This window comes from Pelophylax lessonae, assembly GCF_965119305.1.
Source record: "Pelophylax lessonae genome assembly, chromosome: 2".
Lineage (NCBI taxonomy): Eukaryota > Metazoa > Chordata > Amphibia > Anura > Ranidae > Pelophylax > Pelophylax lessonae.
Window position 1 is genome coordinate 490,189,430 of NC_138769.1, and position 20,286 is coordinate 490,209,715.

Genomic DNA, 20,286 nt, shown 5'->3' on the forward strand with positions numbered 1-20,286 from the left:
TTGGTCGAGTCAATGACTTTTCATAAGACTGCTTTCATACGGGGTGGAATCTGTTCCAATCAGCAGGGGATTAGCTCAGGGATCCATTCTCATCAGAGCAGAGTGAGTAGTTGACACATCAGTGCCTGCTTACACGGACAGAGTCCACTCTGCTCTTTTGGCAGCCAGGGGTAAACTGACACTGTCTGTCTGTTTACACCCGACTACCCTATGATCTGAACAGATAACAGATCCCCTTCTGTTTTATTTTTGGTGGATCAGATCAGACCCGGAGGTGGTATGGGGGGGGGGGGGGGGGGTGTAGACTGACACAAGTCTGTTTACACCCACCTGTCTATAGGGATGCATGGACCACCCATTCAGGTCCGCCTGAAAAACTGACAGGTGGACCTGATTGAATCGCTCGTGTGAAAGCAGCCTAATACATTTATTTGTGGTCTTAACCATTTAGCCTATCGTTCTAGGAAAAAAAAACCCTGAACCTTTAGCATTTCCTAAAAATTGAAGCTGTAAAACTGAAACCCAACATAACAGATAAAATATGTGTGCAATTAGAAAGTACTGTTCAGTTTAATCCTGTAACAGATTTGAATGCATACTTAGGTTCAGACAAATGGCATCACAAGGATGTCAAAGATAAATTATTTGCATCTCATGAATGACATTCACATACTTTTTACACACATTTTTTTGTGATATTTTGATGTCACATACACTTATGAACACAACACCAAGCTACATATAAAATCTTGTATAATGGCAATTACAAAAGTTACAACCTAACTATAGTCAGGTTAGGATTACTAAAAATCTTAGAATAGATACTTTGTAAAATGTATTCCTTATAAATCATTAACTGAATTTGTGAAGCAGAAATTGGTTGGTACACACATCTACATAAAACAAACAAATATCTGAAAGCCATTAGCAAACCTTTCTTACCTTGAGGGAATCAAAGCAGGCAATAACACGTCCATTTTCAACCTGACAACTTTTGGGTGGGTGTGCAAATTTGCATTCCTCGTCAGATCTTGAACAAGTCCCTCTCTGGAACTGCCTGCACACCTCTAGCGTTAGCCATTTTGTATCTCTTACTGGGGCTACATTCAAAGCCATGCTGGAGAAACCAAACTTTGATGAGTAACTCTCAAGTTAAGTGTCTGTTGGAGTTCAGGGATTTACTCAACAGAATCTAGTTAAATAAAAAGATAGCTGCTTTATGGGATAAACAAAGCAGCATGAGAAGATCCAATAAATCAGCGCAGCGTCAGTCATTGATCAAGCTGCTAAACTTAAACACTTGTGGCTGAGAAGACAACGTGCTCTGGGTCCACAGCAATAGAAAATTCTAGGTGGGACAGTATTTTGCCGATGGCTTCTTTCCATAAAGTTACACCAATTTAATGGCTATCTTCGGTAGAATGTTATACTTCCTTGGACACTTTGCGATAAGAATGCAGCAATATGATGTCAGTCAGCGCAGTCCTTTTCTTGAGGTGTCATTGGCAACAACACAGTAGATAACAAGATAGCTTCAGCTAAACTGCAGGGCAGGCTCCTCGGTGTTTGGCATTCAAGAGGTGTTAGTGCAGCCCTTACTGGCAAAAGTGACTTTGGAGAAAGGCACTTACCAAAAAAGCAGCAAACCTAAAAGACAAACAGTGCAATGGTGAGAATAATACAGATGAAGCAGGTTGAAAGACTGAGATGAAGAGAGTGGCCCCACCCATCCTAAGAGGAAGTGTCATATAAACAAGCAGCATAATACAGCTCTCTGTTCTGTGATTATATTTAAAAAAAAAAAAGTTTGCCTTCCCAGAGAAGATCTGCATATGAGCAGAATAACCAATTGGGGAACATATTGCTGTAATATTCTAGGCATTCATCCAGGACATGGGAGTGACTCAGAAATGGATGAATGTCGCAGACACAATAATTAGACAAGCCATTTCGAAAACAATTCAGCCTAATGTGCTTTGCCTCCTAACCAATTTATTAAGATTCTCGCTTCCAATTAATTGTAGAGTGTAGTTCTACATATTTTTTTCTGAATATAAAAATATCTCACCAAGCTCACAAAAACATCATACTAAGCTGACAACAATCAAGCAAACACTTTAGTCTAAGCAGAAAATAGCACATGTATACAATTTACAGCAAGTTATATGAATTTGCTGACATTTTATTAATTTCTTTGTCTTTTCCAACATATGAAACATTGGTAAAACCAGGTTTCTGCAAAGGTTTATTCTGACCTTATTGAAAGGGTAACTCCACTTTCATGGGAAAAAAAATAGCAAATAAAGAAAAAAAACAATATAGCGTATACAATTGCAACACAAATCATATTGTAATTGAATTTTTATTAAAAAATTACCTTTGCTTTTGAATCTGCAGCTGTTGTAATTTTCTGAAAATTTAATGCAATATGGCTACCTGGAGGTATTCTGTACACAGAATGTGTACTGACCGCACCCCAGAAACATATTTTCCTGCTTGTGTGATTGGCTCACCAATTTTCCCAGAAGTCTGCCTAAGATACAAGTCAGATTTCTAGCATCCCCTGCAGCAAAAATGTCATTTTTGGTGAGATACTCCCATTAGGAACACGTATAAAAGGAATGCAGGCCCAGGAGCTTCCCTCATTAGAGCCCTACAGCTGCCACAGCTGACAGATGATTATGAAACCACTCCCATTAGACCCACTCAGCACAGAGGAACAAACAATGATTTCTGCAGAATAACAAAAGATAGGAATCTGCAACAAACGTTAAAATCCTTGCACAGTACATAGATCACCCAGAGGGGAATGTTTTTTTCCTCAACAAAAGTGGAGATACGCTTTCAGAGCCGGTTCACACTATTACGACTTGCCAGGCGACTTGGTCAGCCTGGCAAGTCGCGCACCGTCGGGTCCATTGAGTAGTACAGGACCCGTTCTAATAGGAGCGACACAAGTCGCTCCGACTTAGAAAAAGGGTCCTGTACTACTTCGGGGCGACCTGGAGGCGACTTGCATTGACTTCAATTATATGAAGCCCGTGCAAGTCGCGCCGAAGTCGCGGTGCATGCGACTTCACAGGTTGCCCCCGAAGTCGGAGCGGCCTAATGTGAACGGGGTCTAAGGCAACCTAAAGGAAACCGACTTTGAGGAAAATATAGACGTGGCAGCTGCTTACCTCTTCTGAAAACAGACTAAAGACTCGTTTTGAACTTTCTGCTAGTTTAAGGTCGTGTCTCCATGTTTTTGAAGTTCACTTCATATTAACCCCTTGGCGCCAGCCGAGTACTAATATGCGGCCACGCGGCGCCTGGTCCTGAGAGTTTAGGGGCCACATAGTTACATGAATTTCTACCTATACACCTGTGTTGAGAGCGTTCCTGGCGTCATACCTCCTAAAGGGCCAGGAGGCGCCAGCGCTAAAAAGTTAAATATACTGTCCTCCTGAACCCGCTCTCCTGATGTTTTATCCCTCATACTTTTGACCATTTTTTTTTTCCCATCTTTGTTCTCTTATATTATCATCTTTTTGTGAGTGAGGTCTCCAGAAGTGGACACAATATATTATATGCTAAACGAGGTCCCACTAAAGATCTATATAGGGGAATCAGAACCTCCCTCCTCCTTCTGATGACCCCTCTAGTAATACAGCCTAGAATTACCACTGACTAGTCACACTGTTTGCTCATTTTGCAATACCGTGAGATAAGTACCACCAAATCTTTCTCCTCTGTGGCATTGCTGTACATTTATAAACCGTGAACTGCAGTTTTCCACAGCTTTGACCAATCTTTCAGTAATGTCAAATCATGTTCCATGTTACAGACCCCTCCAGAGATATCAACTCTATTACACATATTTGTGTCGTCAAGACATAACTTACCCACCAAATATTTAGTTATAGCACTTACAGATTAATCACTTCTGGACCGGAAGGTTTTACCCCCTTAATGACCAAGTCATTTTTTGCAATACAGCACTGCATTACATTAACTGACAATTGTACTATGTTGTACCCAAATAAAATTGATGTATCGCCCCCCCCCCCCCCCCTCCACACAAAGAGAGCTTTCTTTTGGTAATATTTGATCACCTCTGCGAATTTTATTTTATGCGCTATAAACAAAAAAAGAGCGACAATTCTGAAAAAAAATTATATATTATACATATACACATACATACACACACATATACATACACACACACATACATACATATATATATATTTTTTTTTACTTTCTGCTATATCTTCCCAATATAAAGAAATTCAAAAAAATGGATTTTTGTAAAATCTTACCGTAAAATCCTTTTCTCTTAAGCTCATTGACAGACGTAGTCCTCGTTGATTAACAACAACTCGGGTTATACTGCCCTCTACAGGAGTAGGACTAGACAGGAAAAAAAACGTTCTGGCCACACCCTAGGGGCAGTCCCAGAGGGTATATCCTCTCACTTCCTGCTACAGCAAATCAGTTATGTCACAAAGCAGTGTTTAGAGAATTTAACCCAACCCAACTCAAAAACAGAGGGGCGGGTACTACGTCTGTCAATGAGCTTAAGAGAAAAGGATTTTACGGTAAGATTTTACAAAAATCCATTTTTCTCTGTCGCTCATTGACAGACGTAGTCCTCGTTGATTAACAACAACTCGGGACGTCCCAAAGCAGTACCACAAATGAGGGGTGGGATAACAGAAATCAAAATCCAGAAGGCCCAACCGGAGCCAACCAGAAGCATCAAGGACTCATCGAGCAAAAAGATGAGACCTAAGTGAAACACCCAACAAACCCTCGAGGTAGACCAACAGTCTTCTCAGATTGCGGCCTGCAGAACCTTGAGGCCAAAAGAGGCATCTGACGATGCCATCACATCAACTTTATAAAATGTTGTAAAGGTATGAACCGACGATCAAGTCATCGCCTTGAAAACCTGGATCGCTGACGCCTGATGGCGGAAGACCCAGGAGACACTAGGCGCCCGAGTAGAGTGCGCCTTAACAGGGAACGGAGGATTCCGACCCTTAATAGAATAAGCCTGTACCAACGTCTGACTGGTCCATCTAGATATGGTCGCGGCAGACACCGGCAACCCCCAGGAGTGTAATGCAAACTCCCAAGGATGGCTAGTCTTAGGACACGGGGAAGGTAACACAATATTTTTATTCAGATGAAAACTCTGAAAACCACTTAGGAAGGAAGGATGGATTTGGAAGAAGAACCACCTTATCCCTATGAACCACCAGATATGGGGAAGATAATGCGGCCAGTTCTGACACCCTGCGTGCAGAAGTAATGGCCACCAAGAAGGCCACCTTCTGGGATAATGTAAGCAAGGGAATCTCCCTAATATCTTCAAAGAGAAGTTTCTGAAGAACCGACCACACTAAATTAAGATCACAGGCGGTAAGGGTGCGCGCACTGGCGGAGCCAGATGTCGCACCCCCTGGATGAAATTCCGCACCGAGGAATGATTAGCCTAATGTTTCTGAAAGCAGATTGCTAACGCTGAAACCTGACCCTTGATAGTGCTCAAGGACAGTTTCTGCTCAACCCCTTGTTGCAGACAGACCAAGATTCGGGTCACCGAATAGGTATGTGGGGCAAATCCAAAAGATTCACACCACGCAATATAAGACTTCCCTGTGCTGGAAGTCGCTTTCCTTGCTTTAACTAAAGGTAGGAATAACTGAAGCTGACACTCCCTTGTCCTTCAGTACCTGGGTCTCAATGGCCAGGCCATTAAGCCAGCGATTGTAAAGCAAGATGGAAGATCGGTCCCTGAGACCGCAAATCCTCCTTGAGAGGAAGTCTCCAAGAAGCGTCCGCGACTAGCCTCACCAAGTCGGCGTACCAGGCTCGACGAGGCCAGTCCGGAATTTCCAGAATAACTGGAATTCCCTCCACCTCTATCCTGCGAAGAAGTTCCCGCAGTAACTTGAGAGGATGGAAGGCATACAGTAGCTGATACTGCCCCCACGGGGCGATCAGTGTTTCTGCTGCGTCCGCTAGAGGATCGCGGGTGCGAGCTACAAACCTCCGCACCTTCCTGTTGAGCCAAGGTGCCAACAGATCCACATCCGGGGTGCCCCAATGATGGGACAGCTAGTGAAAACCTCTGGATGAAGAGGCCATACCCCTTGATCCAGAATCTGACGGCTGAAATAATCTGCCTGCCGATTTCCCACCCCCGGAGTGAACACTGCGGGGAGATCCGGAACAAACCGTTCCGTCCAACGAAAGATGCTAGTCGTTTCGATGGCCACCAGGACACTCTAAGTGCCCCTTTCTTGACATAAGTCACGACCGTGGCATTGTGCGATTGGATCCGAATCGGGCTGCTCTAGAGCTGCTCGGTCCAGTAAATCAGACAAAATCTGATCGCTCTCAGTTCCGATACCCTATTGGTAACCTGGATACTATCGGAAGGAATGACTTCCCCTGGTTGAGCATCGGAGGCTCCCTGGTCCGCTCGCTCAACCGGATCCAATTGTCCAGGAAATCGGAATTCTGATTCCAAAAGAAAAGAATCTCCTTCAGGAGAATTCGGGTATGAGACTGGGTATACGGTACTGCCTCTAAGAAGGCCACCATCCGCCCAGCCAATTGACGGACAGCAACATCCGAATCGTTGACTGAACCTTCTGGAGTTTCTCCGCAAGGAGAAACTCTCTTGCCCAGGATGTATCCAACCTTAGGCCCAGATAGTTCAGTCTCCTGGTGGGAACCAGGGATGATCTTTGGGAAAGCGAAGAAAAACGCTGATGTCCTGCGATGATGGGGATATAAAGATAGGCATCCTAAATGTCTATGGACGCCAGGAAATCCCCCTGATGCAGGGAGGCCACCACTGTTCGGATGGACTCTATTTTTCCCCAAGTCCAGAAATTGGACGCACCTTGCCCTCTTTCCTGGGCATTGTGAACAGGTTCGAATAGAACCCCTGAAACCGTTAAATGTTAGAAGGAAGAATCGCACCGGTGGAAGTGATCGAAACTCGATCCTGTATCCTGACCGTATGACCTCGCGAACCCCTTAGTCCGGGGTTCTGGCAAGCCATGGATCCGGAAACCGGTGAAGACCCCCCCCCCCCCCCCAGAGATGGGTAGGGGCGCATCAGGCTGTATTTTTCAGGCTTGGCTGAGCCGGACTTTTTGTTTAGCCGACCAGCGCCCTTTGAAACCCCTCTAAAGGGGCTTTGGAGGGTTTCGCCTTATCGCCCGCCCTTGCGGAACGAACAACTCTTTATGAGCAGAAAGGGAAGGTCCTCGTTGGTTACGAGGTCCTCTTTATCCTAACAGTCTGTGGCAAGACAGCAGGTGGTACCGTCTATCCTTTAAAGAGGGATTCCTCAAACGGATAGCGCCTAGCCATGCGTTAGGAAATAACAGGGGTTCGTTACAAAACGACCCCATTTGGGTAAAGGAAAATCCTTCGCCCTTTTGGTAGGCTAACAAGTACCAAAAAGGAATTTCAGTCTCAGCTACCTCTGCCGGTGTAACCTCAAGACTAAAGGTTTCCCGGACGGACACAACTGGTGCATCCACCACTCTTGTGCTATGGCGAAGGCAGAAACATTCTCCTCACTGCTGAGGAGACATTACCTGAGACAACAGCCCCATAAGAGGGACCTGCAGCTGCATTGACCAGCTCCGAATCCGTATCCGAAGTATCAGATAAAAAAATAGGGGTAGGCGGGGGTCGCTTCTTGACCCCCGTCCCTGACAGGACACCTCCACCCCGGATACCAAAGACTCCAAAACTGCCGATAATGCATTAAAAACAAGTGAGGTACTGGAGGGTCCTGCGGCCACCTTGAGGGGATCCAGTGGGGATACCTATGCGGCAGGGTCAATGATTATACCAGACATTTGCCAGCGACAAAAAAATGATGACAAAGTAAAAAATTTTTTTTTTTTTTTTGTATCCCCCAGTCGCAACAGCGCCCCTCAGTGTTACCTGCCTTTTTGGACCCCACAGAGAGAGAGAGAGAGAGAGAGACCCCAAGGCTCATCCCTGATGCACAGAAGTTTTCATCAGCTTGCTCAGTGCTGTCCTGTTACAGACAGGAAGTCTTTGGCCCTTTTTCCTGGGTAAAGGAGGCGGCTCCGCCCCTTAACACGCCTTCCGGCGCCTCCCTCTGGCTCCACGAGGTGTTTGGTCACCTCAAACATGGCCGCCCCCATGCTGGAGACACGAGGCTACGCCAATATGGCGGCCTCGTGTGCTCTGCAAGACAATGGCGGCGGCCTGTTAGGATAGCGGCGGCTTAGCAGCGGCCTGCGGGATGCTGTATTCGGCCTAGCGGCCTGCGGGAGTGCATCGGCCCCCCAAACTTCACCCTGGATGGTGATCAGCCTGGCCGGCGGTACCGGACCCTGGCGGGGTACCATTTCAGAGAGGGGCCCGGTTTCACCACAAACCCGTCAGGGGGAAAAAGGGGAACATACTACTCACCATACCGGAACCAGGCGGGCGCCAACTCCTGACAGTACCCCTCTCCACCGGGGTGGGAGGGCTGTCGACCAATACGGACGCCGTGACTCATGGTCATTGGCGTTTAAGCGAGACGTTTAACTCGCAGGGTCAGTCCCCGTCCAGTGGGACTATGTCGCGGCCGACCCAGCGCGGAGCTATGGCCTGCACGCGCTCGTAGGCTGAACTGGGGTGACCACTGGATCTCAACATCCAGCCCGTCGCCCAGTTCCAGCTTTCTTGCTTGAAGATCTCACAGGAACACTGGAGAAAAAAGCGGTCTAAAAAATCTTTCTAAGAAAAAAAAAATCCTGCCAGGACCGAAGATCCTAGCAAGGCATCTAGGTCCTTACTCCTAACTGGACAAAAAAACTGATTTGCTGTAGCAGGAAGTGAGAGGATATACCCTCTGGGACTGCCCCTAGGGTGTGGCTAGAACGTTTTCTTTCCTGTCTAGTCCTACTCCTGTAGAGGGCAGTATAACCCGAGTTGTTGTTAATCAACGAGGACTACGTCTGTCAATGAGCGACAGAGAAATCTAATTTTTTCATCATTTTAGGCCAATATGTATTCTGTTACATATTTTTTTTTTAGGGGAAAGATTTAGGTTAGGTTTTTTTTTCCACTAGTAATGGCGGCGATTAGCGATTTCTTAGCGCTACTGCGACATTGCGGCTGACAAATCGGACACCTGACATTTGTTACACTTTTGGGGGGAGGCAGTGACATTACTACAGTAATCTGTGCTACAAATATGTGCTGTTACTATACTAATGACACTGGCAGGGAAGGGGTTAACACCAGTGGCGATCAAAGGGTTAAATGTGTCCCTAGGTGGTGCTTTCTAACTGTGTGGGGGATGGGCTTGCTGAATGCACACAAGGATCTGTGCTCCTAAATAAGAGGAACACAGCATCCCTATGTTCAGTACTGACAGAACAGCGGTCTGTCATGTTTACAAAAGGCAGACCGCCGTTCTGTCTCCACAGGCAGCGATCGCGGGTGCCCGGTAAACATTGCGGCCACTGGACCCTCTGATTGGCTTCCCCTGTAGCCAATCGCCGCGTGCGCACGTGCCCCCACAAGTGGTCTCACCAAATTACAGAGCCGACCTGCCCCAGTATAAGTACGGCGGCTGTTCGGCAAGGGGTTAACCACTTGCTGATTTCAAGTGGTTATACTGGGATTATCCCTGCAGCTGCAGCCATCACCCCGGTACTATTGTTTAGAGCTGTTGGTCAGCTATCTTGTAAAAGCATCCCAAGTGGCTAACTAGCCACTGGATTGCTTTAACAAGCAGGAGGGGGATGCCCCCCCCCCCTCTTGCCGCCTTCCGTGGTTTTCTCAGGCTCTCCTGTCCCACCGCGAGACTCAAGATGTCAACAGATAGATGTCAACAGATGTCAAATCAAAAGCATTCAAAAACACAGGTTTTGGTGTTTTAAATGTTTTTAAGGGCAGAGAAGGCATTTGGGGTCTTAAAGGTTTAAGATCTCGCCATAAAGAGTACCTGTCACATGACTATTGCTGTCACAAGAATGTTTTTTACAAGTAATGGCGGCAAAAAAAGCAATACAATAAAAAAGAATTAAAGCATCAGTGTTAATAAAAAAAAAAAAAAGAATTAAAGTGCCTACATGCTCGCACGCAAAGTCGAATGCACGCATCGGTCAGGCACGCATGAAAAACAGCGATCGTCTCACACGTGTAAGGTATCATTCTTGAACTTCAGAGTGGGCAGTAATTCTAGTACTAAAACTCCTTTGAAAATCTAAAGTGGTAACATGTAAAGGCTTTTAAAGTGTCACCTACAGATAGTAACATTTACGTTGTCGTAGCACGGACGTGACACAGAATGAAAAATGAGACTTGTTTGGTATCTATTTACTTGGCGTAACATCATCTTTTATATTTCACATAAAAATCGGGTTATGTATTGTGTTTTGTTGCATTAAATTTCAAAAAAGATGAAAAAAAAAAATTGCATTTGAAAAACCCCTGCGCACACACAGTGTATTCTCTAGGGCCTCTAAAAATATATATAATGTTTGGGTGTTCTAAGTAATTTTCTAGCTAAAAATACTGATTGTTACTTGTAAATAAATGGTCTGGTGCTGAAGTGGTTAAAAAGAGCAAGATCTACTACAGAGCCTTTTTAAAATGCAGGTAGTGACTGGTTTCCGTTCCCGAACTAACCTTATTTACAATCACACTCTGATGTCAAACCTTTAGCCAACGTCATCGCAACTAAAACACCCAAGGGTTACTTCCTAGCTTGTACAACTCCTTTTTTAGTTCATTATGTGGAAAGATCATGTATTACACATTTGTGCAGTTCTATCACAACATGGCTGAGTTTTCTGGAACATTTATTCAGGGTTCTTTCACATTTATACCAATTCCATGACTTTTCCATGACTTCAAGTAAAGATTCATGACCTAATGTTTCATGAAATGTCTATGTATACATGTTAAATAAGAAGAAAATCCATGTTACACCCATTTCCCTGGCATTGCCACACACCAACGTTAGCTGAGACTGCATTACCCCCATAGACCGTAAACATGGCTACCCCATGAAGAGAACGTCACGTGATGGATCGCGCGAAAGTTAACTATTGTAATTTAACCAATATTATCAACTATATTCGAATATACTGAAGAAAGAAAAAAAAAAAAAAAAGATTTGATGGGTGCTCCTGCTTGGGGATAAAGCTTCAGTTCAGGCAGTCACGATGGATAAGGTGCAGCCAGACCGGTATGGATGGCACAGATGCACAAATGCGGCGCTTACATCTAGGGCAGCTCTTTGTTAGGCTGAAGCTACAGTCCCATGAACAGGCAGAAAAGAGAAAGGCGCCACTCAGTGTAGCAGATGTAAATAATTTTATTGGCACATATTAAAAACTTACATGGAGGTGTAAGCGTCTATCTTCATAGCTTAGCGTCCTCACGTTCGTGTGGCCCTCCAGTGAGATATGCGCTTCACCGCTGCCTCGATCTGACTGAGTCGCCTGATTGGTTCTCCCCTAGTGTCATCTCCCAGCTGCTGGCCAGCCTCAGGGACGGAAACACAGCGGACCCGGAAGGACGCCAAGCTATGAAGATAGACGCTTACCTCCATGTAATTTCTTAATATGGGTCAATAACATTATTTACATCTGCTACACAGAGTGGCGCCTTTCTCTCAAATTTCCATGACTTTTTCAAAACTTTGTGGGTTGAATTATTTTCCAAAACTTATCCAGGCCTGGAAATTGCCATTTTAAAATTCCATAACTTTTTCAGGTTTTTCATGACTGTACAAACCCTGTTTATTAGAATATAAAACTTTTCTGATCTTTTTTACCACAGTATTTCTTATAGCTGGGGATTACATATGGCATTTACTGATAAATGTGTGCAGCTGCAAAACCAACTGCACAGAGGAGGCAAGTATAACATGTTTGTTATTTTAATAGAAAAAAAAAGAAAAAAAAACAAGGCTTTACAATCACTTTAACCACTTCCCCCAAATAGACGTACCTGTACGTCCTTTGGTTTCAGTGGGTATACCGGGATGATGCCTGCACCTACAGGCATCATCCGGGTATCAATTATTTGCAGCCGGTGATTCTGTACAAGGCAGTAGTGGCTAATTGGCCACTTGATCACTTCTGTCAGAGGCTGAAGGGGGTCCCACCCGCCTCCTGCTGCCACCTTTCCCGGGCTTTCTGGTCACATCACAGAGGCAAGGAGAGATGCGGCCGGCGGCAATGGCTGCCCTGTATAGAAAGAGGAACTGACGTCCTTCCCCTCTCTCTGTAACCCTAGAAAATGCGAGCGACAAGTAATTCATCACTTCTGGTTTTGCCCTTTGTTTACTTGGCCACAAGTGGCCAGAGAAGCAGACGATCGGACCGATCTTGGTCGGATCAGCTGCATGGGGGGGCCAGAGGAGAGATTTGGGGTCTAATAGACCTCAAATCTCTCCATGAAGAGGACCGGTTACGGCCAATGCTGTAATCCCTTGTAATAGCAATAAAGTTAGTACAGAAAAAAAAAAAATGTAAAGTGCCCCTGTCTGACTGTGCTGACGTGCAAATGCACGCATATGTAAACAGTGATCGCACTACACGAGGTATTGTGAATGTCAGAGTGAGAGCAAAAATTTTAGCACCAGATCTCTTGTGCAATTTTAACCTTTAAATGCGTTTAAAGCAGCACCTATAGAGAATTTTAAGTACAGTAGTTTGCCGCCATTTCACAGGCAGACGGAATTTTAAAACATGACATGTTAGGTATCTATTTACTCTGTGTAACATCATCTTTAACATCATACAAAAAATTGTGCCAACTTTACTGTTTTGTTTTTTTGTAATTCATGAAAGTGTTTTTTTCCCCCAAAACAATTGTGTTTGAAAAACCGCTGCGCAAATACCGTGTGACCAAAAATTGCAACACACAATTTAATTCTATAGGATCCCTGCTTAAAAAAAAAAAAAAAAAAAAGTAGATTTTTACATGTAGGCGCGAAGGAGGTAGTTAACACTTTAAGGGCTGACAACGCATAGCCTTTTTGTCAGGTATGCTCTTTCTTTTGCGGCCACTTAAACCTGTCTCGAAGCTATTCTCCCCAACATAGGGGGAGATATACTAAAACTGGAGCATGCAAAATTTGGTGCAGCTCTGCATAAAAACCAATCAGCTTCCAGGTTTTATTGTCAAGGCTTAACTGAACAAGTCAGAAGCTGATTGATTACCATGCACAGCTGCACCAGATTCTGAGTGCTCCAGTTTTAGTAACTTTTCTCCAGAGAGACTAATCAATTATTCAGTAGTCTCTATATAAGAACTAGAAAGCTAAGGGCTCTTTCACACGGTCCGCCTCCGTAGGCGGATCCGTGCTGCTCAGCGGGGATCGATCCACGATCCCCGCTGAGCCGGCGGATGACAGCTCCGTCTCCGCTTGCAGTGTGGAGAGGGAGGTGTCACAGCCCCAGCTGCTCTCTATGGGGAATCGGATGAGAGCAGACCGCCTGTCCGCTCTCATCCCCAGGACGGATGGAAAATAGGGTTTCCATCCGTCCGGATTTCACGGACAGGATCGGATGCAGATGGCAGCGGGTGTCAGCGGCCATGTCACCGCTGACATCCGCTGCTCCATAGGGCTGAATGGGGCATCCCATCAGATCCGCCTAAAAAACTGACAGGCGGATCTGATCGGACCGCCCGTGTGAAAGAGCCCTTACTTGGATTCCTTGAAATACCAAAAAATGTGCACAGGACAGCTCTGAATTTCTGGCATAATCAACAGGTGTTTTTGGAACTTATTAAAGAGGTTGTAAATCCCCCCAAATTTTTTATTTTTTTTTTTCAACCTGAAAGAGAAACACATAATGAGCTAGTATGCATTTCCCAGATTTAGCCAACAGCAGGCTAAAGCCTGTTCCCAGCTGGCGTCACTGAGGCAGTCTTGGCTCTGCAGGGATCCCGACAATGTCAGAATCCACCCACATGCCTTACCAGCAGCTGGCTCAGCATCTCAGGGTGCCACTGAGACCGAGTTAGCCGTCCTAGCCCCCTCCACAGCACGGTAGTCCAGTGAGTGCTCTAGGGTAAGAGCAGGGAGTGGTGACTGACAACCATCACTTTCTGCTCAGTGAAGACTGAGCACCCAACGGTCATGTGATCACACCAATGTTACAGCCACATAGGCATGTACAGATGTTTATTTTTCTATATCCCATACCTCTTTAACCTCTTCATGCCGGTCGTACGCATATATGCGGCCTCTTGGTGGGTGAGCCTTAACACGGAGAAGCTACATACCATATACGCAAACCAAAATGTAAACAATGCTGTTTCAGAGAATGTGCACACTTCGCGTTACCAGCACAGTTACCAGCGAGTAACAAAAAGCTCAGATCGCTACCTACCAATCACGGTGGTCACATGACCGAAATGCCCACCTCCACGTGTATGAAACCTCTTAAAAGGGCCAGAGGCGCCGGCACTAAGGGGTTAACTAGACACGCAAAAAGGTTGGATTGACTGAAAGCTACAGACACGAAAAAAAAAAAAAACATATGTTCCTTGAGACATTATATTATAAAAAAAATATAAATTTTCTAAAGTCCATCCAAAATGTGTAACAATGCATCAGGGGTGAAAGGGACCTTATGCTGGCCATATACACCGCTCTTTTCTAGCACTCCCAACAACGTTTAACCAGCTTTTGACTACAAGATAAAAAGGATCTGCAACGACCCGGAAACCTTGGATTATTTGGAAGGATTAAGCCCCGTACACACGTACTGATCGTCGGCCGACCGATCGGCCGTCTTTTGTCCCTGGGCTGTCGTGTCCGCTGAAAAGTGCAAAAGACTGCACACAAATTTTGTCCGCCAACTGCAGAAGTGATGTCATGTGATGGTTAACTTTCCCTGTGTTTTTTCTTTTCGGAGCATGCCCAGTCTTGCAAATCTGCTGTCTGTCGGCCGAATTCTGTACTGACTGGCGAACAATCGGCCGTTCTGGTGTCGGCATACAAAAATTTTAATGCTTGCACGACAGATTCTGTTCGGCCGAAAGTGCGCTGTCTGCAGCATCATACTAACAAGCCGAAAATCGGCCGATCGTTCGGCGGCCGAACATTTTCGGCCGACAATCGGTACGTGTGTACAGGCCTTAAGACCTGATATTTGACATCTTCTCGTTTTTGTACTCCTTTCATGTTGTATTGTGTGTCATTCTGTACTGCAACATTTCATACTTCTCTGTCAGTAGTAATTTTTCTTCTTTTCCCTCTCAATTTGACTCATGTTCTGTTTCATCACATAGGTATGGTTTGTACCCATGATGCAAAACTACCTAATAAAAATCTGATTAAGAAAAAAAGTACCTAAAGAAAAAAAAAAAAAAAAAAAGGATCAGATAGAAAGGAAGGAAGGATCAACAGCATTGAACACCATTTGTTGATGTATTTATATAGCAAGGATGCTGGTAGATTGCCTTGATCAGTGTAATTGCTACTGTAATCAAGAAATGGTTGAAACTGCTAGAGTATGGACAATATTGGATAACAATCACACTGCATCCCTGTGCCAACCACATGCAGTTCTGTGTGGTGCGATTTGAGCCCATTAATTTTTAATGGCTTAAATCGCACTGCATCTGTATGAAAGGGGTGCAGGCAGTTTTTTTTTTTTGGCACTGGAACCTGATGGCATGGATGTTTACAATTTTGGGGTGTTAAATTTTAACTGACACCTGCAGCATATCGCGTAAAGACCATGTGATTGCTATGCAGTGTGGGAAATGCGTTTCCTGCACCACATCTGTTTGAGTCGGGGCTTACACTGGAAGTAAAATGAGAGGTTTTGTAGGCAGTTTTGAAATAATGGGACAGATGTAGCATACTGAACCAAAAGGCACTGAAAAGCCTCTTAACAGAAGAAAGAGAACCTTTGCACTGCAAAAAGATTTAAATACCTTATATCTGTGCAAAACTGAATGCAATACACATCTGCTAGAATTGTTATAAAAATACCTGTCTGACTATCAAAGTCTGTAAATGTCAAGACCACCATATGAAATTTAATTTTACAGGACATTCATGTTTAATATATTTAATGACTATAACTTTGTTAACGTTACACACCTTATAGTCTGTTCTTGAACTTGGAAAAAATAAAAAAGAAGCGTAAGCAAGTGGCATTATTTGTGTTTTGCATTTATGAAGTGTGACAATGGTTTATGCCAACTTACTATGACTACGGTGAGATATTGCCTTCCTGCAGCCCAGGCAACTAGCCATACATGGAGAGCTTTTTAGCAGTGCGCAAACAATCAAGTGAAAGCCAAGAGCAGGCTTTTGCTTACCAGCCTTGTCAAATAAATTAATTAGCTTAAGTAAAATTACTCCAAAGTACTTACTTCCACACCAAAGTGGCAGGATTACTTGTTTATATGTACTGTACTCAGTTGTGTTTAAAACACAGAATATTAAAAAAAATGTAAAAGCTATGGATACATGAAATAAACGTTTTCCACACACAGGATTACAATTAAATTGATGAGAACCAACAAAAAGATGCCACAGATTTTACAGTTTAAATATGTACAATTTAGGAGTATGGCAGGGATTTGGGCTGAGGGGAATTCCTTCTACAGGCCAGACAATTTATATCCTCATTTTTGAACAGGGCAGTAGCTTAACCTAGAGTTACTCCTACAAAGATACAACCTAAACTTTAATTACTAAGAAAAGGGATGCTCTGACTTTAGACACTAAAAACGCCAGCCAAAAAAAAGAGCATTTGGACATTCTCTTAGGCTTTCAATGTCAGGCCTTAAGCAAAAACAAAATATTGTTTAATGTCAAGGTACAGAGTAATATTAGAAACTTTCAAATGTCTGCAAATCTCGGTTAGAGGGGCTGCTTGAGCTCTCGGCCTACTCAGAGCTGAGATTGAGGATTCTAAGCACCGAGCAGGGGAGGGGACAGGCACAGCTGGCTTCAGCTGTCAGAGAGACAAAGCCAGCTATCAATCAGAAGCTGGGTGGATCCCGACAATATGGTCAGGATCCTTCCAGAGCCCGAAGAGGCTCTGTGACATTAGCTGACAGTGGGCAATAGCTCACTATAAACTGACTCGGAGTCACATAATTGCAAAAGTAAGCGCATTCCTGTGACAAGAGAAGTTTGGCCATACTTCTCTTTTAAAAGCCTAGGTATGTGCAAGGCAAAAAAATAAATTTTGAATTGCCTAGAAACTCCACACCATGGAGTACAGTAAAGGACACAGATAAAGTATACTGTACATAGACACTGGGTTAAAGGCTTGTACCTTCAGATGACTAGACATTGGCAAGCTTTTGGGGATGTGCCCAATAACAGCAAGGGTCAGCAAACCAAACTTCAGAGTGTCAGCGCAAACCAAACTTCAGAGTGTCAGCGCAAAAACCTTGCAGTCGAACATTGCATCTGCCGAAGACTGGACATCCCCATAGCAGAACTTTAAAAAGACAGAGGATCAGGTGGAAGCCTTACCCAGCTAGGCTAAAGAAGTCCGAGAGAGTGTACGCTCTAGCAGTCAGGTAGCTTATCCATTTTGTGATGGTGGACTTGGAACCAGGGTGTCCCTTGTGAGGTCATGAAGACAGGATGAATAGGAAATCTGTCTGATCAAAGCTGTAGCTTTGGAATAGGTCCTGACGGTTCTGACTATGTCCAGACAATGAAGAGAATTTTCCTTTGGATGTTTTGGAGCAGAACATAAGGATGGTAGGACAATGTACTCATTAAAGTGGAAGACTGATGCCACCTTAAGAAGAAATTATGTTCTTGCGTGTAAGACAACCTTGTCTTTGTGAAGTATGAGGAATGGCTCCTTACAGAAAAGAGTCAGAGTCTGACAGAAATGTTAGCAACCAAAAAGGCTACTTTCTAGAAGAGGTCATCTAAGTGAATATTCCTGATGAGTAGAGAGAACCAAGCTGATATCCTATGGAAGCACAGGGTGTTGCAATCAGGGCTTCTAAAGAAAAAAAAAATTAAAAAATAAAGAAAATGTTATACTTACCTGCTCTGTGCAATGGTTTTGCACAGAGCAGCCCTGATCCTCCTTTTTGGGTCCCCTATCGACGGTCCTGGCTCCTCCCCCCTGCCAAGTGCCCCCAATTGCAAGCCGAGACCTGTTCTTTCAAGGTGCATAAGGCCAAATCCTGATCAAGACCTGACTGTAGGTAGGCCAGAATGGGCAGCACAGAACAATCTTTAGGAGTGATGTTCCTGTGTTCACACCAGGCAAAAAAACTGAATTTTTGTAAAATCTTACCGTAAAATTCCTTTCTCCGATTCCTCCGACAGTCGCCGCCCATTCACACAGTCTTCACTAATGGGGTATTGCCTCCTCTCCACAGGAGTTTCTAGGCATAAGACTTGTAAAAACAATTTATCTACATAGTCACACCCATGGGGGCTGTCCTTCTAGTCCAATACCCCCCAGCAATAGCCATCCCAATTCAGTTTGGTCGCAAGCAGTGATAGTGTATAAAAAACCCCCAAAAGAGGGGCGGGGGCTGCGACTGTCGGAGGACTCAGAGAAAGTAATTTTACGGTAATATTTTACAAAAATTCAGTTTTCTCTTACGTCCTCCGACAGTCGCCGCCCATTCACACAGTCTTCACTAATGGGGACGTCCCAAAGCAGTGTAGACATGTGGGGTGGGCAACGCAACCGCCAGAAAAGCAACGCAGTACCCACATCAGAGAAAGGAACATTACATGCACAGAAAGGTAACCTTCTGGGTAACAAAAAAGGGCTCAACATGAGCAACAACCCAGGAAAACAAATAACCCAAGGGGAAAAAACAACCCCAACAGCCAGGGAACCGTACAAAACCAGGGTTCCCTATGGCACTGCAGCACAAAGAACTTTGCGGCCAAAGGAGGCATTAGCGGACGCCAGAACATCAATTTTATAGAATTTGGAAAAGGTATGCACTGACGACTAAGTCGCAGCCTTGCACACCTGGGCCACCGAGGCCTGATGCCGGAAGGCCCAGGACGCACTCACCGACCTGGTAGAGTGCGCCTAGACAGGGAAGGGAGGAACCCGTTCCCGCAACGAATAGGCCTGGACAATGGTCTGTCTGATCCATTTGGCAATGGTTGCCGCAGACGCAGCCATACCCTTCCGAGGACCCTCAGGAAGTACAAAGAGAGAATCGGACTTCCGAAAGGATTCCGTCGATGACAGGTAAACCCTGATCGCCCTGACAACATCCAAAGAATGAAAGGCAACCTCCTTTGGATGCTTAAGGTTCGCACAAAGCGAAGGTAAAACAATGTCCTCATTGAGGTGAAAATTCGAAACCACCTTCGGCAGAAAGGACGGATTAGGTCGCAAGACCACCTTATCCCTATGAACTACCAGGTAAGGGGAACGGCAGGATAACGCCGCCAACTCCGACACTCTGCGAGCCGAAGTGATCTCTACCAGGAATGCAACCTTCTTAGATAGCATAGGTAATGAAAGTTCCCTGATGTTTTCAAACGGGGAACGCTGCAACACGGACAGAACCAAGTTCAAGTCCCATGGAGGTAAGGGCTCCCTTTCCGGGAGGAGCCAAGTGACGCACACCTTGGATAAAGGTGCAAATCAAGGAATGAGACGCCACCGGGCGCTGGAAAAGAACAGCCAGTGTAGATACCTGGCCCTTAATCGTGGCCAACACAAGGCGCTGGTCCACACCAGACTGTAGGAAAGCTAACACTCTCGCCACCGAGTATGAACGAGGAGAAAAACCCCTGGACTCACACCAGGCAAAATAAGCTTTCCATGTACGGTAATAAATCTTACCAGAAGAGCCTTGATCAAAGTAGGAATAACCTCTGAGGAGAGACCCCTGTCTCTCAGGACCTGGCTCTCAGCAGCCATGCCGTTAAAGCCAGCGACTGTAAAGCAGGATGGATGATCGGTCCCTGAGACAGTAGATCTTCCCGCATTGGCAGCCGCCACGGAGGCTCTACGGCCAGGTGAACGATGTCCGCTTACCAGGACCGGCGAGGCCAGTCCGGCGCTACCAGAATCACCAGTGATTGTTCCGAGGCCAACCTGCGAAGGAACCTGGACAACAACTGAATCGGAGGAAAGGCATAAATCAGACGATACTGGCGCCAAGGCACCACCAACGCGTCCGAGGCGTCTGCCAGAGGATCGCGCGTTCTTGCCACGAACCTTTCCACCTTGTGGTTTAGCCGAGACGCGAACAGATCCACATCCGGGGATCCCCACTTCGCGCACAGCATTTGAAAAACCTCCGGGT

At 45.1% G+C, this 20,286-nt stretch overlaps 1 protein-coding gene across 15 annotated transcripts in view; it reads right to left on the minus strand.

Annotated features, from left to right (window-relative positions):
• Nucleotides 1-20,286, minus strand: part of MBNL2 (muscleblind like splicing regulator 2) — a 300,532-nt gene that overhangs the window by 98,172 nt on the left and 182,074 nt on the right. For all 15 annotated transcript variants that reach the window (XM_082246638.1, XM_082246637.1, XM_082246635.1 and 12 more), the window contains one exon: nt 943-1,647. In XM_082246638.1, coding sequence (XP_082102764.1) covers nt 943-1,116 — 174 coding nt within the window. In that variant the 5' untranslated portion in view covers nt 1,117-1,647. The remainder of the gene's footprint in view (nt 1-942; nt 1,648-20,286) is intronic.